The 16,985-nt window shown below is 35.6% G+C and overlaps 1 protein-coding gene across 7 annotated transcripts in view; it reads left to right on the top strand.

Annotated features, from left to right (window-relative positions):
- Positions 1-16,985, top strand: part of LOC114223147 (sodium channel protein type 2 subunit alpha) — an 81,101-nt gene that overhangs the window by 23,924 nt on the left and 40,192 nt on the right. For 3 of the 7 annotated variants that reach the window (XM_028121924.1, XM_028121937.1, XM_028121930.1), the window contains exons 11-15: positions 3,013-3,360; positions 7,059-7,191; positions 11,570-11,808; positions 13,955-14,128; positions 16,550-16,906. In XM_028121924.1, the coding sequence (XP_027977725.1) occupies positions 3,013-3,360; positions 7,059-7,191; positions 11,570-11,808; positions 13,955-14,128; positions 16,550-16,906 (1,251 nt within the window). Of the gene's footprint in view, positions 1-3,012; positions 3,400-7,058; positions 7,192-11,569; positions 11,809-13,954; positions 14,129-16,549; positions 16,907-16,985 lie in introns of all 7 variants that reach the window. The other 4 variants (XM_028121951.1, XM_028121943.1, XM_088022137.1 and 1 more) reach the window with 3 other exon arrangements.

Raw genomic sequence — 16,985 nt, 5'->3', positions numbered from 1 at the left:
GGGAGAGAGAGAGAGGGAGGGAGGGAGAGGGGAAAGAGACAGAGAAGCCTGAGTTTGTGCTATGCCACTTTCCAAGTCCCTGGAAGTAATAAAGGAACTATTAAGGAAGGTACAGTGATGAAAGGCCCATTGTTAGATTTTTTTTGAAAGTCCAAGACCCCAGAGTATTAAAGACTATTGTTTTGTGGTGACATGATGGAAAGGCAATTGTGTTGATAACCATTTCTATTTTCATATTGAAAAAATATATATATAATGTAGGCTTTTACTGCAAGATTATAATTTTCTCAGTAGAGTAGGTAGATTGTATGAAATACTTCTTAGGCTTCAGTTTGACTTGTTAGTGTGGGAGATGGGAGAGAAGGAAGTCAAGAATACAATCTCTAATCAAGTCTCAAGACAATGTGGATATTTATCTCTTTTATTTTATTTTTTAAAAGATTTATTTATTTATTTTAGAGAGAATGAGCATGTGCAAGTGGGGGGAGGGGCAGAGGGAGAAGGAGAGAGAATCCCAAGCAGACTCTGTGCTGAGTGCAGAGCCTGATGCAGGGCTCGATCCCAGGACCCTGAGATCATGACCTGAGCCAAAACCAAGAGTTGGGCACTCAGTCTATTGGGCCACCTAGGTGTCCCTGGATATTTTATTCTGAAGATATAGTCAACCTTCTTATTAGATATGGTCAACCTTCTTAAGTTATTAGTTCACTCCCTATTTATCATAAAGCAAGAGTTTTGCTTTTTAGAGATTCATTTTTTCATGGCAGATTTTTTTGTATTGGCCATCCTTTATTTGTGGTGCAACATTTGATTGTTATGGATTTAGATAATTAATGCAAGCAGTAGAAGCTGATGTAAACAGATGGGGCACAGTCATTTTTCATACAGCTGTCTCATGTAAGCTCTGCTCTTGTATGGCATAATTCACCTTTAAACTCAGAGAGAAACCCTGTGTGCAATTTTATAACTTATTTCCCTCCAACCCTTGTATTGGCTCTGATTAAGTTGAATACTTGTAGTTAAAATATAAACTCTTACTTATGAACAAACAATGAATCATTGAACACTACATCAAAAGCTAATGATGTAATATATGGTGATTAACATAACAATAAAAATATATATATAAACTCTTACTAAGAGTGATACGTATAGTTTCTACCTTATTTCTTATTGCCAAGCATTTCTTGCCTGCCTTTTTGAGCTGATGATAGCCAGCATGTCACAAATCCTATTACTCTCATGTTTTTATAGCTTATTCACAGTCCCTTGTGAAAAGAGAGAAAGGAGGTAAAAGAAATGGGGTAGTCTAAGAGAGACATAAAAAAAATTACTTTTTTGGAAAACAATAAAGGAAAAGAAGGAATATTACTAGTGAAGTTGGTAATAAGATGAAAAAACATGGGAACAGGAAAAGGAAAAAGGACATCTTTTGGGGGAGCAGATTGGTCTCTTTAAATGTCCTTCTTTCTGTAGATAATGAATAGGATTCCATAACATAAGATAGTTTAAAGCTTATAAATGTTTTATAGATGTTTATAGACATTATTGAGAAAAATTATTTTTTAGCCAAAAAGAAAATTAAAAGCATACTTTTGGTCAGGAAGTATAAGACATATATATAGGTACAAAATAATTTTAATTAGCTTTAAATTCTTTGGAGAAAAGAAGATCAAACCAATAACATTTAAATGATTAAATTAGTATTCTTTCTATTAATAATAATAGAAATCCAACTCCAGCCAGCTTAAATTAAAAAGAGAGAGAGAGAGAGAGAACTGATTAGATCAGATAAATAATATCTGTGAGTAGCTTTAGGCATGGCTGGATCCAAAGGCTCAAAACATGTTATTATGGCCAAGTATTTCTTCATATTGCAAGCCCAGGTTCCTCCAATACAGTGGCAAGATGTCACTGCAACTTCAAACTTATAGTCAATATTCTTAACAACCCCAATTGAAAATGCACCTCTTTCTCAACAATTGTAAAAGAAAAAGGTGGCTGCCAATGGACCAAGCAGTGTCCCCTGCCCATCTTTAAATGGTTTTCTATGGCCTGAGGTATGGAATGTACTCATTGGCTGGGCCTGGGTCATAGTCTTGACTGAGGATCATTTGTCAAGGATAATCAGGGTACTGTTGAAAGAAGGAATGAATATCGGACAAGCAAGAAAGTGTTTACTACAGTGAAGTTATAAAAGTAGACTAGTAATAATCAGGAAGTGATTGTGTTCAATGCTGCTATGCCTAAGAATCAAGGAAAACTACATGGTGGCAGTGACAATGTAGCCATTTAGAAATCTGTGTAATGATTGTGACCAAATACTTAGTGAAAACCAGGCTTTTGTGAATATGGTACTTTTCAGATTTCTTGAGAGACAGAAGAGTGAAAATCAGGGAATGAATCATACAGTTCTCTCAGCTTGATTTATTTAATTTATTCGTGAAGACATTATAAAATATGCAAAGGGAAGGGGAGAAGCTGCTCGTTGTACTGTAATTAAACAGACCTACTAGCAAGATTGATTTTATTTTCTTCTGTGGTGAGATCTGCATCAGGGTGTGGTCACTAGTTAGCTCTTACTGGCTATATTTTTGGCATCAAAGGTTCTAAATGTAAGTGTGTGTTTAGTTGCTTTCCAATGGCATGTTAAATGAGATTAGCTTCTAGAATAGGGTCTAGCAAAAAATTCTGTTTTAGGTGCCAATAATGGGGCAAAATAATATTGAGGGGTACTTGCGACTATCTTAAGGCATGTGTAAAATAGAAGAAAATAACAGAAAATAAAAAATGAAGGAAGGGAGAAAAAGGGAAAGCAAACCAGATGAGGTGAACCTGGTGGAGAGTGCCAGAACATCAGCAGTTACCACAGGAGCCCATGGTTCCAACTTGTCCCATGACTTATCCTCAGGTAAGTCAACAAATCTGAAACAAGTCAAGTCTCATATGTTTGGGGATGACTGTTCTTAATTCTGTTCCTCTGTGTTTTGTTTGTTTTCTTATTATTCGTAGTCTTTACTGAGCATCCGTGGCTCCCTTTTCTCTCCAAGACGCAACAGTAGGGCGAGTCTTTTCAGTTTCAGAGGTCGAACAAAGGATATTGGCTCTGAGAATGACTTTGCCGATGATGAGCACAGCACCTTTGAAGACAATGACAGCCGGAGAGACTCTCTGTTTGTGCCACACAGACACGGAGAGCGACGTCACAGCAACGTCAGCCAGGCTAGCCGCGCCTCCAGGGTACTCCCCATTCTGCCCGTGAATGGAAAGATGCACAGTGCGGTGGATTGTAATGGAGTAGTCTCGCTGGTCGGGGGCCCTTCTGCCCTCACATCTCCCGCCGGACAGCTCCTTCCCGAGGTGAGGCCAGTGAAAACTGCCGCTGCTGGGAAGGGACGTGTGGCTGGGGCAGGCAGAAGTGTTTTTGATTTCCATATCCAGGAATTTTGTTAAGTCTTTTGTTGGGGTTGGTTCAGTCCAGCTGTGAACTCACTTTGTCAAGTTGTTTTATTTAGATGTTTCTGCAAATAAATTAAAAATATAGGTTGGCTCTCACAGAATCTAATTGGAAGTATTCATCATTTTTGGGAAGAAGAAAAGGATATCCTTAATGGCCTAGGGGTATGAAACTTGCCAAAAAGCACAGCAACAATTAATCAAACATAATATTTAATTAATATAATCAAGTGAAATGCAAGAAATGATATAAATATTCAACTTAAGGATCTTATTAGCACTGTTACATTAAAAGGAGAATTTGATACTTCTTCTTGAAGTAGATACTATTACTAAAGACATGTAAATCCTGTGATGCAACATTCTTTTTCTTTGCAGGTCAGAGTGCTGTAACATTTTTAGCACCCACTCAAATGACCCCAGCCATTGTACCTTTGTGTGGTAAAGAAGTCACTCAAAGTACCTGGTAGGGTCAAGTATTGCAATTTTTAGAGCAGATTTCAATTTTTGTATTACTATCATGATTTATTTTTGTAAACAAAGAGGCTCTAAATCAAGCATATAAAAAAGAGTTTCAACTGAATAGCAGACACTTACAGGGATATATTATTGACATTTTCCTTTGTAAACATAAGGTCTTTTTAACTTTGGTATTAAATAATACAGGAGCTTCTTACCTCTTCCCTGGGTTATAGAAATAGCCATTGATCACTTTTTTCCATGGCGTCTCCCCACCACTTTCTCCCAAAGAAATGTCCAAGTACCTGGAGTCAGATAAAACTGTGAGAAAAGTAGAACTTTGTAGTGAAGGAACTAGGAAGAATGCAGAAGGAATATCAACTTCTCTGTTAAAATAATCGTGGCTGACTATGTACCAGGCACTGCCCAGAACACTTTACATGTGTTAGTTCATTAAGTTCTCACAACAACCCTTTATGATAGGTACTAATAATTACCCCCATTTTAAAGAGGAGGAAACTGAGGCCTGTGCATGGTGGAACTAAGATTTGACCCCAGGTGTGCTAGCTACTATCCCTACATTCTATCCATACTATAATACTGCCTTCCATTGATTTTTTTTTTTAACTTTCTTAAATGGAAAGTAAGAAATGGCTAAGGAAGCAAACATTTTCATTTTAACCCAGTATTTCTTAAAATATACTTCATCCTCAAACTACTTACATCAGAATTCCCTGGGAAGCTTCTTAAAAATGGAGATTCCTCATTTTCCTCTCCCCCAACCCCTGGCAACCACCATTTTGCTCTCTACTTCTGTGAGCTTGATGGCCAAAGGGTACAACATTTCCATTAAGCAAGATAAATAAGTTCTGGAGATTTATATAGCATAATGCCTATAGCTAACAATACTGCATTGTATCCTTAAAATTTGCTAAGATGGCAGATGTTATGTTAAGCATTCTCATCACAAATCATAACAGCAATAACCAGAACAAGAAAGGGGATGGGAGGAAACTTTGGAAGGTGATGGAGATGTTTGTGGCCTTGATAGTGGTGATAGTTCACAAGTGTACACTCACTGAATTATGTATATTAAATATATACAGCTTTTTACATGTCAGTCATTCCTCAATAAAGTGGTTTAAAGAAGAAAAAAATAGAGATTCCTGGGCCAATCAAGACTTACTCAGACCAAAAGACTGAAGGGACCGAAGTCTGGGAAATTCCTTCCTTGATGATTCTTACACATAATAAAGTATGAGCATCACTGATCCTGAGAAATGTTAATTGAACAAACAAAAACAAATCCACAACTTCTTTGCATAAATACAAGGAGTATCTCAGACAATAGAATTTATCAGTAATTACCATAAAACTCCTGCCCTATCCGAGAGGGTAAGATACATCTCTGAAGGCAAATGGGAGCCCATTTGAAGCAAAGCTTAGTGAGATCCTTTTATTTCCCACTCCATCGTGTTCGTTCTGCAATCAGGCGGGAGCTCAGAGGCAGGGCACTGAGCCAAAGGTGCAGACAAAGGAGTAGGTTTTGAGACACTGCAGAGGGGGAAATGAGAATAGAAAATAAACTGCTGAAGGCAAATGATACCTACCAAAGTCCACAGTATCCTCGACATGTAAATTCAATAGAAGCAATTTAACTTAAGAATTTCCTCAGTAATATCATTAGAGGATCAGAAATCTTTTTTTTTTTTTAGATTTTATTTATTTATTTGACAGAGAGAGACACAGCGAGAGAGGGAACACAAGCAGGGGGAGTGGGAGAGGGAGAAGCAGGCTTCCCGCCGAGCAGGGAGCCCGATGTGGGGCTCGATCCCAGGACCCTGGGATCATGACCTGAGCTGAAGGCAGACGCTTAACGACTGAGCCACCCAGGCACCCCTAGAGGATCAGAAATCTATCCTTAAAGATGAGACAGATCTAGGTTTGCACATATAGTTCTGTATAAGGCAGAAGAGACTAGATGACCTTTAAATGACCCTATTTCTTTTCTTAAAACTTTGCCTCTCTGACCAGGCCAAATATTTTAATTTCTGAGAAACAACATTTTGATTGGAAGGGCTTTAGCTTCAACAGGGAGGGGTTATTTTTTTTCTCATTAATTTTGCTTCTCTTGTACCATAAAATTAATTTTAGAGTGACCTATATGGGTATATATCACCATTAAATCATATCAACTGAGTGGAAACTTTGCTTTTGAATATGTCTGCATTGGAAGTATGCAGGTTAATAAAATAATGTTAATTACTCATTCTACAATAAAGTCAAAGTAGATGAACAGGACTCATATTACTCTTTTAGAAATAGGGAGGATCCTCAGAGAACTAAAAATGACTTCTTATTTATTATTAGCACTCAGATCTGCATTTGAAATGCCTGAGTTTTGCCCTTTCTTCCTGTGATAATTAACTTCCTTGTTTGATCTCTTAAAGTAGGAATAAATTTCTGCCCATGTTAAATCTTGGTGAGTTTATTTTGGAATAGAAAAATATCAAATCATTTTATCATGGTTAAAAATCAAAGTTCCCCAAATTGGTGTTATTGACTTAGAGTTTCAGCACCAAGGATGTTTGTTTTGTGGATTTGTTTTGTAAATGTAAGACAGTTATAAATTAGTTCTAATATTTGCTTTTATTATTAAGGATGGATGTTAGGAAATGTTACCTATTTATAATGAACAAAAGCATTTTACAAGTTGAATTCACATTTTAGGGGAACTGTTACTAATACATCTTAGGGAAACCTTAAAAATTCTTTCCATACATTAAACTGAATATGTGTCTATAAAGATCTAATAACTCAACCTGAGAGTAAATCAAGGAACAATGAGTTTCAATCTGAAGTTCTAAGTAGGATTGGTTGAAATACTAAAAGTTTATCTATGCAATGGTAGGCATGATCCCTCCAGCCAAAACTCCACCCTCTTGATAGCAAACCCAAAAATCATTGAAGGCTGAGAATCTGATGGGCTTTCAAACACTTCCCAAGAATGCTGATTTCAGCAATATCTTAATGAGCTGTTCTCATCTGGCAGACATTTAGTTAAGTAGTACCTGTTATAGGAACACTTTGGGGTTTGCTACCCTTAAGAATAATAGTTATTTTATCTAAAATTTTATTTTTAGGGCACAACTACTGAAACGGAACTAAGAAAGAGACGGTCCAGTTCTTATCATGTTTCCATGGATTTGCTGGAAGATCCTACAGCAAGGCAGAGAGCAATGAGTCTAGCCAGTATTTTGACCAACACCATGGAAGGTATGTCAAAAGTCTTACAGCAGAGCTACTTGGTGGTGCTTCGGTAATGATGAAAAAAAAAATACGTCCATAAATTCAGAGAGAATTCTTCCTGACTTTGTATCACATCAGCATTATGTCTTTTACCAGATAAAAATAAAATCCACATACAACACATAGATTCTACTATCTCATACAGATTTTTACATTTACCCTCCAGGAAGCTACTGCAAATTCAAGATATATTGGAATACTGCTTTTGCAGATTAAATTCTATACTGTTGAAGCTTGTTGTGTGCATGACAATGAAAGGAGTGTAATGATAAATGTTTATTTTCATAATGATGCTAACCCATTTGAATTGTATTAACTGCTTGAGACAAAAGTTATAAAGTCCTTTGATTTAACCAGAAATATAAATGAAAAATGTGGATTAGGGTTTGATATTAACCTTTGAAGCAAATTTTTCAAAATTTTGTAGAACTACTTTTGCCTCTTTTTGACCAGAGTTTTACAATATATCAGCTCTTTCCTTAGTTGCAGATTGCATATCTGAGTAGTTAACATATTTGTTTAGCGGTCTGGATCTTATAATGCCAAAATAAGGACTTTGGGGACAGCTTGATCTGTGATCGATTCTTGGTTCTGCTACATGATAAATGTGTTAATTTACGACTCCAAACTTCAGGTTTTTTTATTAGTAAAATGCAGATAATGAGGTCTAGGCATCAGGTTGTTGTAAGAATTGAGACATCATGTATAAAACACCTATGTATCTGGAATGTAGAAGGCAGTCAGTAAATATTATCATTATTGTCGTTCTACTTTCATTGTTTTTACTACACTTTTGTGTCTTTCCACACTAAGTGAATTTAAATGTGAACTATCAACTTCAACTACTTGAAAAATACTTTCATATAAAATATATTCTATGCTCCTTCCTTGCCCTCCATCTCTCTTCTCTCCCTTCTCTTTTAGAGCCCCCTCTTTCTGCCCTCTCCCAGGTTGTGTGTGTGTGTGTGTGTGTAGATGTGTCAAAGGGAAAAGAAAGATGGTGAATGAGAGAGCATGCATGGGCACTTGCCTTTCTTATTGTTAGTTATAGTTTCTCTTGGCATTGGCTGGATTCTTGGAATAATTCTTTTCCAGGCTGAATGCAAAGATTTTTTGATACTAATACAAGTACCAAAAGCCTAAAATTCACAGCCAGAAAAAACCCACAGTGTAGATGGCTGAATATATATCACAGCCATGTCAATATTACAAGACCCAATTTTCATAATATCTTAATGCAGTATCAGAAATCTTCTTCCTGATTTCTATGGAATATTAAACTCAGTACGTTCTTCCCCAACCTCGCCTGCATTAGCTTGCACTCCCTCTTCTCCCCCAGCTGCCAGTAGCTTGCTCCTCCCTGTCCCTCCAGGTAAATCTTTTGAAGATTCTCTGGTCTTCTGCTCCTTGCCATAGCAAAACCACTGAGAGGAAGCTGCCAGTGGTTCTGCTACCGATGTCAGCAGCATGTCTGCTCCCTAAAGCAAGAAGTAGAGAAGGAGACAGGGTAAGTCTAAATCAACAGTCCTAACTTTGCACTTCTGATACCATTAAGTTTGAGCTAACGTAAGAAATTACTTGAAAAACATCAATCCACCACAAGACTGGACTTGTCCACTAATTAAGATAGAGTTCAAAATGAGTGTATCCACATGGCTCTCCACTGAAATGTGTCTCAGTGGAGTTGCCTAGGATATCCTAGAAATACATATAATTTAGGAAGCAGAAGACTGAGTGTTTGGCTTAATACCTGCAGAGCTTTTTGACTTTATACTTTTGTGAGGGACAATGGCAACATTTTCATTCTGTTTTTCATTGGTTATATAGAATATAAACCTTTTCTTTATTCAATTGTATCTAAAAATTTTGAATGTGACATTGATTTAGGTTGGTTGTTAACAATACTTCACATACACATGCATATATTAGAGCTGTCTTAGATAGTCCTTCCTTTTTTTGGTCCTGCTAACAGTGGAAAGCTTTCTTAAGTTGACATAATTTGTTTATTTGGGGATCCTTTCTTCTAAGTCTAATCATGGTTCATGGTTTAGTTTACTTCCCCCCGACACCTCTCTTTTTTTTTTTTTTTTTTTTTTTTTAAACCAGGCTTGTTGATCCAGCTGGCTGGCTTCTTTTGTTTTCCTTCTTTTGAACTGCAGTCAAGTCTCCATTGTCCAGGGTAATGAATAGCCTCCTACTTAATGAAACTGTAGGAGATGAGCAAAAATGAATTGTTTGTTTTTCAAGTTTTCAATGCAAAAACCATATATAAATGTTTCCTGGTCACATCCTTGGGAAGGATAGTGGGAGGGTAAATTATAAACACCTGAGGAATTGAGGAGAACCAGCAAAATATCTAAACTTGGATGTAAGTGAATCTCAGTGCGGATAATCCACACAGGAATAATGGAAAGATGGCTGTTGTTCTTTCCTGAGTGCTTTGTTTTGTTTTAAAATGTAAGATTCTTCTCTCTCTCCCTCTTTTTCTCTCTCTCTCTCTTTCATTCTCTCTCTCTGGCATGAATAATTGAATGATTTTATTTTAGAACTAAAACAATTTTGATCCACTTTTTCCTGGTGTCAAGATGAGCAACACTGGCTGAATTTTCCCCTTTGAACTTTTCTCTGGTTTGTTTTTTTTCTACACAATTCCTGTTTGCTTCTCTTTACCTGCTAAATGACAAGTAGCATTAAAAAAAATACTTATTCTGACTGTACACAGGCCAAGAGTTATTATTTTATTTCTCTTTTGTTAGTTACTATAAATGATATCTTTTTATCTTCAGTATAAACAGGACATTGTTTAGGAGTCTTAAAAGCATCTATGCAGTAACTGGTTATAGATATTATATTTTTCCTCTGATTTGCACCTCAACTATTCTTTATTATTTACAAAATTACATATTAAGAAAAAGAGAAATAAACTGTGTACTTGAAGAATTTTAGTATCTAAAGAGACAATTGAAGAATCTACCTACCCTGATGGATTTCTGTTAAAAATAATCAGGAAATTAATTTACTTTAGGGAAGTAGCGAACTTACAGCATTAGTTAGTAGTGAATGTTTATCAGCAAAGCAAAAAATCATTAACTATGATTGTGTTTATGCATTCAATATGCTGTCTTCTCACCCACAAAGTTTATCTTCTAGTGAATTGTATCTGGTTTGAAGGGATACTCCAGTTGCTACAGTAGTAATACTAAGGTAACTGACCAGAGTCAAATATACCATGAACGAAAAAAGAATCTTTCCCTTTATATTAGTTCTAAGAAGTGGTGATCTCGTATTTGGCAGAGCAGATAATCAGGTGTGAAGTAATGATATGGGCAGAAAACCAGTTCTGCATTCTTTTTCCACTCAAGAGTTGATTAGAAGATCATCTTACCAAAGAAAATAATAGTTTCCCACTTCTTATTTTCTAAAATTCTTTGCCAGTATTTACCAAGTTTCAGGATTTTGAGTATCACCTTAAAGAGCTATGCAAGGCTGTCTTCTTTCTCCTGTTATTCAGTTGAAATGTTTCTTGAAATCATTGTACTTTTTTCTTAAATAAATGTATTATGATATGAAATTTTATATCATAGGTTTGGTATGATAGTTATACACTTTAATACATTAAAATAAATTCACACCATGAAAATTTATGAATTCTACATATGTCCCACCTAAAATCCTCTTATGTTTTACCATTAGCGCATAAGTCTCAATTGAAACATTGATTTATGCTAACAGTGAGTATCCCGGTTTCTTAATATGCATATTTTCTCTTCTTTTATGCGCTCTAGTTAAATAAAGAAACTTAGAGAAAAAGAATCTTACTGAATTTAATATGCAAGCCTATATCTAAAAAAGCTTAACTGGAAACTTTTTGACTAAGACTGGTGACGCTGACCAAACTATTAAAAGACCCAAAATACATATCTAATCCAAGAAACTGAGACTCAACCTGACTGATAAAAGTTTTAGGACATCTCCTGAGAAAGGAGTTCTTTGATTAAATATATATGCATCTGGCTCTATCTGGAGCATGGATGAGCTTAACCCAAGTCCTCCCCATTAGTTTCAAATACACTTGAAGATAATTTTTGAACAGTTTAATATTGCAGATAGAATCTGCGAAACTATGTGTAGCCCAAATAGATTTGGAAAGTTTGCTTGCCTTTCTGTGCCCATGTTTTTATGACAGCTAACCCATGTTAGGTCTTTTCCTGTTCCACCATCAGATTAACCCATTAATACCTTTTGACAACTTTAGATTTCTAAAAAAATCACTTTCAATTTAAACCAAATGCTGCCTAATAGAAAGTAAGCAGTTTTCATGAGTATTCTAACTTTTTTCTTCCAGAACTTGAAGAATCCAGACAGAAATGCCCACCCTGCTGGTACAAATTTGCTAACATGTGTTTGATATGGGACTGTTGTAAACCATGGTTAAAGGTGAAACATCTCGTCAACCTGGTTGTGATGGACCCGTTTGTTGATCTGGCCATCACCATCTGCATTGTCTTAAATACACTCTTTATGGCCATGGAGCACTATCCTATGACAGAGCAATTCAGCAGTGTGCTGTCAGTCGGGAACCTGGTAAGACTCACTTGAGGGTCCTTTTCCCCTTGAAAGAGTTCATGATTGCCTTAATGAATTTCATATGTCACCTTCAAGTTAAATGTGTATTAATTGGCCATGTACACCTGGACAGCAAAAGCTAACATCCCTTTTTTTATAACAAAAATATATTGCTGCAGTTAAGCAGTGCAAAAGAGAGAAAGATTTTACGTACAATTTGATTAGGAATTAAATTTGATTAGAAAGATGATTATGAATTATAGAGGACATTTGTCTATGGTAACAAGATTGTGATGTGTTTCTGAGGTAATTAGAATAAATTCTTAATGACATGACCACATTTGTCAAATTATAAAATATGCCAAGTCAGATAATTTTGGAAATATCATTTATAAACACTGAAGATGGAATCTTTGGGGAGGAAATAGCACAGAGAGATAATTATTTCTGTTTGAATATCTCCTATAAATTTAGGAATTTGTAATGATAAATTTTTGCATACATTTTCACTTAAAAATCTGTATTAACATTCATTGGATATATGGTAGAGTGACAGAAAGGAAAGTGAAGAGATCTTATACAGAGAAACAAAAACTCAGGCAACAAAAATATACTGATACTGATGTAAGAGGCTTAAGTTTTCGTGCACCTTCCGACTTGAGAAATGAAATTTACATGAGCTCCCTCTCTCTAGGTTCCCATAAATTCAGTCCTAAGGCAGATACTATGATTGTCTGTATTTTACAATTGGGGAAACTGTACCCATAAGAAATTGACAGAGCAATGGAAAATCTGAATACTATATGAGACTCTGAAAGCTATTTCAGAGAATATCATAAACTGTAGTCGGAAATCACAGAATTGTGGGATAGGAAAGAATAATAACATTACCTGGTCCAAATTTTCACCTATATGGGAACCACTTCAATATTATCTCTAAAAAATGAGCAAGGGGTGGAAGAAAGCTTAGTGGAGGTGGGTATTAAGAAACAACTCAAATGGACATGAGCAAAAATAAAGAGAATTCATTGCCTCAAGTAGCTAACACCCATTTGGGCATAGCTCCAGGTTTTAACCTGTATAGATTCTGTTTCTCAAGCAATGTCACTTGGGAGTCATTTTCTGACCCTACTTCTTCCCAATATGTTTCCTTTGTCTCTGGCTGGGTATTCTATTGGTGACAACATCCCACCAACTTTTATCCTACCAGCATAGATTCCTGAGCAGAAGGATTGTGCTTCCTAACTAGTTGCTTAACAAAGGTCTAAGAATTCATGATTATTGGCCTGGTTTGAGTAACATGACCATTTCTAAGCCAGTCAGTTACTCTGGTTCTAGAATTAGAATGCCCTATTTGGCCAAACCAGAACCATTTCTTATCACTGAAGACAGAGTAAATGAGTGGAATTAATAAAGAAAAAAAAAATCAGTTCTGCCATTTCTAGATGAAGAGAGAGTAGATGCTGGAAAGACAAAAACAACAAATGGACAATTTAAACTGGGACTTGTCTTATGTGTTAAGGAAGGCAAGGTTTGATTTGAGGTGAATCATGGAATAGTAGAAAATATATGCACAGGATATACACATTCTTGTCAAGTGCATATGAAATAGTCCCCACGATAAGCTGTATGTGAGGTTATAAAACAGGCCTCAATAAACTCAAAAAGATTGAAATCATACAATGTACTTTTCTGACAAAAATGGAATGAAATTAGAACTCAATAACAAATAAATTTGGAACATTTACAAACATGTGGAAATTAAAAAACTTCTCCTAAATACAATGGGTTAAAGAAGAAATCACAAGAGAGATTTCTTAGAAATACTTTGAAATGAATGAAAATGAAAACTCACCAAACTGAAACTTATGAAGTGCAGTTGACAACATGATTAAGCTGAACCTTTCATGTAAGAAAATAAAAATGACAATATTAATTTTATGGTCTTACTTCATGTACTCCTCATCACTTAATAAACCTTAAATATAGTAAACAATTAAATATTGATTTGAGTACAAACCATTTGAGGTTACTGATTTGCTGGACCTAAACCAATTTTTAAAATTTGTAATTTAACTGTGGTTTGTTGGGACTAAGTTAAATTGCTCAATAATTATTTATGTTTTCAAGAGTATTCACTTGTGTAATAACATTTCTCACTTAGGTCTTCACTGGGATCTTCACAGCAGAAATGTTTCTCAAGATAATAGCCATGGATCCATATTATTACTTTCAAGAAGGCTGGAATATTTTTGATGGTTTAATCGTGAGCCTTAGTTTGATGGAACTTGGTTTGGCAAATGTCGAAGGATTGTCAGTTCTCCGATCATTTCGGCTGGTAAATTAACTGGGAGTATCCATAATGTTTTTATAATTAATTTAATCAGACTTCTCTCTTATCTAGTAAGAATAAGAATTATAAGATTTCCCATAGTTAAATATTATTTGAATATATCTGAAAGCAAACCGGATTCCTCTACAACCGGCTGATAATTTGTTCTTCATCATAGCTTTAACAGATAGATGAAGTTTATTCAAATGAACAACCAACTGTTCTGTCTTTAGTAATTAAATGGCAGGGCTAATAGCAAGGGAGAAAAAAGGATTCATATATAAATCCAAATACAACTAAAGAACACAATATTCATCTTTCAGTTATGTGAAGCGTGCTTAACTGTGCATAAGACTTTGAGACTTAGGATGAGCTCACCTTTCTCTCAGAGGCTCAAGAATTATGGAGTTGCCCACTTTGCCCCCATAGAAGTCAAGACTTGAGACTGGGTAGAGTGTGCAAGGGCAGAAGGTGGAGTTCCCCACACATTTGCCCCTTCAGCCAGCTTGGAAGTCACCAGATCTAGTCCTAAGCAGACTTGCCTATATTATGTTTTGTTAATTTTAAAGAAGGAGTCTTTTATTTGATCTTTATATTCATCAGTTCATGAATCTTTTAAAATTAAGAGACAAAATATCAGTTGACATATGTCCATTTAAAGTGTGATATGTTTTATCATGCTGTTACTTTGAGTTGGCTCTTTTTGTGATTTATTTTCAATTAACAGAGGTGGTAGATAGTTACTAAAGACAGGTTCCTATCGGTAACATATTAATCATGATTAGATTCAAGACTTTGCTGTGAAGTTTATTTAGAATTTCCCGTACCACCTTCAAAGATGAAATTTGAGTTGAGATCCTTAGAGCTATGATTTCCTTCCCTAGTTGTCATGGATAGCTGTGAATCTAATTTGAAGCTAGAAGGATGCAAAAAATAGAGCAAAAATTAGAAATGATTATATAACAAAAAATATGGGCAACTACTTAAAAAATGTTTAGTAAATCTTTGTGATGATGTGATGCAATTTGGGGAAATAGGAAGCATATTAGCATTAGCGTTTTGCTTAGTCTGTAGGCTCTTTTGCATTAATTATTCTCTGGGAATAAATTAAACATTTTGGTGCATAACCACTCCTTTGGGTCACTTAGATGCCATTAAATAATGCACTACTCTTGGCCTGACATTTACTGAAGCATCAGAAATAAAATGCTGCTGCAGTTGAAATGTAAATGGTACCTTAGAGGACTCCATGAGCTCATACAACTGACACATCAAGTACAGTGGTGGCAAGCCATTTACACACTATAATGAATTGATTGATTAAGTCACTGAAGACACATAAGAGTTGACAAAATACAGCTTTTTACTTGAGTCCAAGTATTTCTTATTCGAATACAGTAGTTGCAGTAGTCCCCTCCCCCTTATCTGTGGGAATATGTTTCATGACCCCCAGTGGATGAAACTGTGGATAGTACTGAACCCTATATATACTGTTCTTCCCTATACATACACATCTGTGATAAAATTTAATTTATAAATTAGGCGCAGTAAGAGATTAACAATAATAAGTAATAATAAAATAGAACAATTACAACAATATGCTCTTAGTAAAAGTTATCTGAATGTGGTCTCTTTCTCAAAATATCTTATTGTATTGTACTCACCCTTCTTCTAGTGATGATATGAGATGATAAAATGCTTATGTGTTGAGATAAAGTGAGGTAAATGACATAGGCCTTGTGACATAGTGTTAGGCCACTATTAAGAAGGAGGAAAAAGCATCATCTGCTTCCAGACTGTGGTTGACCATGGTTAACCATGATTAACAGAAAATGAAAATGCAAACAAGGGCAGGGGGGAGTCTGGTGTAATAAATCTCCTTTAAAATAGAGCTTGATGTTACAGCAAACTTATGATATAGCAAGATTAAAGCAATCTAAAGATTTAAGAAATTAGTTTTTTCTCTTGTAACTTACATAATTTGTGTTAATTTTATCTGTACTTATGCATCTCAAGTACACTAAAGAATGTATCCACTTTGAGCTTTTAAATAATGACAGCCTCAGCTTCTGTGAATCAGTCTCTGCCAATTAATCACCGTTAATCTTAGCTCTATCAGTTCCCTATGGAAAACAACAAAAAAAAATCTTACATTTACTTATGTAAGATTCTGGAAATTTTAGTATATCTTATCATTAAAATGCCAATAAGAACTGTATATTTGTTTTATTTATAAAATAGACTATTTTAGAATGAAAAATAACCCATGGTATTAAATAACTGATACATTTGCTAGATAATAGTTTGACATGCAAATAATCCAACACCCTATAATTGAGACAATTATGCCATAGATTTTCCCTGTAAATAAATTTACAGATTCTTTAGAGGGCAGGGCACTAATAGCCATCTCACTTTTGTTTCCAGCTCCGAGTTTTCAAATTGGCAAAATCCTGGCCCACCCTGAATATGCTGATAAAGATCATTGGCAACTCAGTAGGGGCTCTTGGTAACCTCACCTTGGTGCTGGCCATCATCGTCTTCATTTTTGCCGTGGTCGGCATGCAGCTCTTTGGTAAGAGCTACAAAGAATGTGTCTGCAAGATCTCCAATGATTGTGAGCTTCCACGCTGGCACATGCATGACTTCTTCCACTCCTTCCTGATTGTGTTCCGCGTGCTGTGTGGAGAGTGGATAGAGACCATGTGGGACTGTATGGAGGTTGCTGGCCAAACCATGTGCCTTACTGTCTTCATGATGGTCATGGTCATTGGAAACCTGGTGGTATGTAGTAAAAACATTTTCCTTATTTTTAGTAAAAGAAATGTAACCATTAAAAAGTATGTTCAACTGAGGAATGTTT

This window comes from Eumetopias jubatus, unplaced genomic scaffold (genome assembly GCF_037043125.1).
Source record: "Eumetopias jubatus isolate StellerSeaLion01/CBP00866 unplaced genomic scaffold, mEumJub1_p1.0 scaffold_3, whole genome shotgun sequence".
Classification (NCBI taxonomy): Eukaryota; Metazoa; Chordata; class Mammalia; order Carnivora; family Otariidae; genus Eumetopias; species Eumetopias jubatus.
The sequence above is the reverse complement of the archived record's forward strand: the minus strand, read 5'-3'. Positions and strand labels throughout refer to the sequence as shown.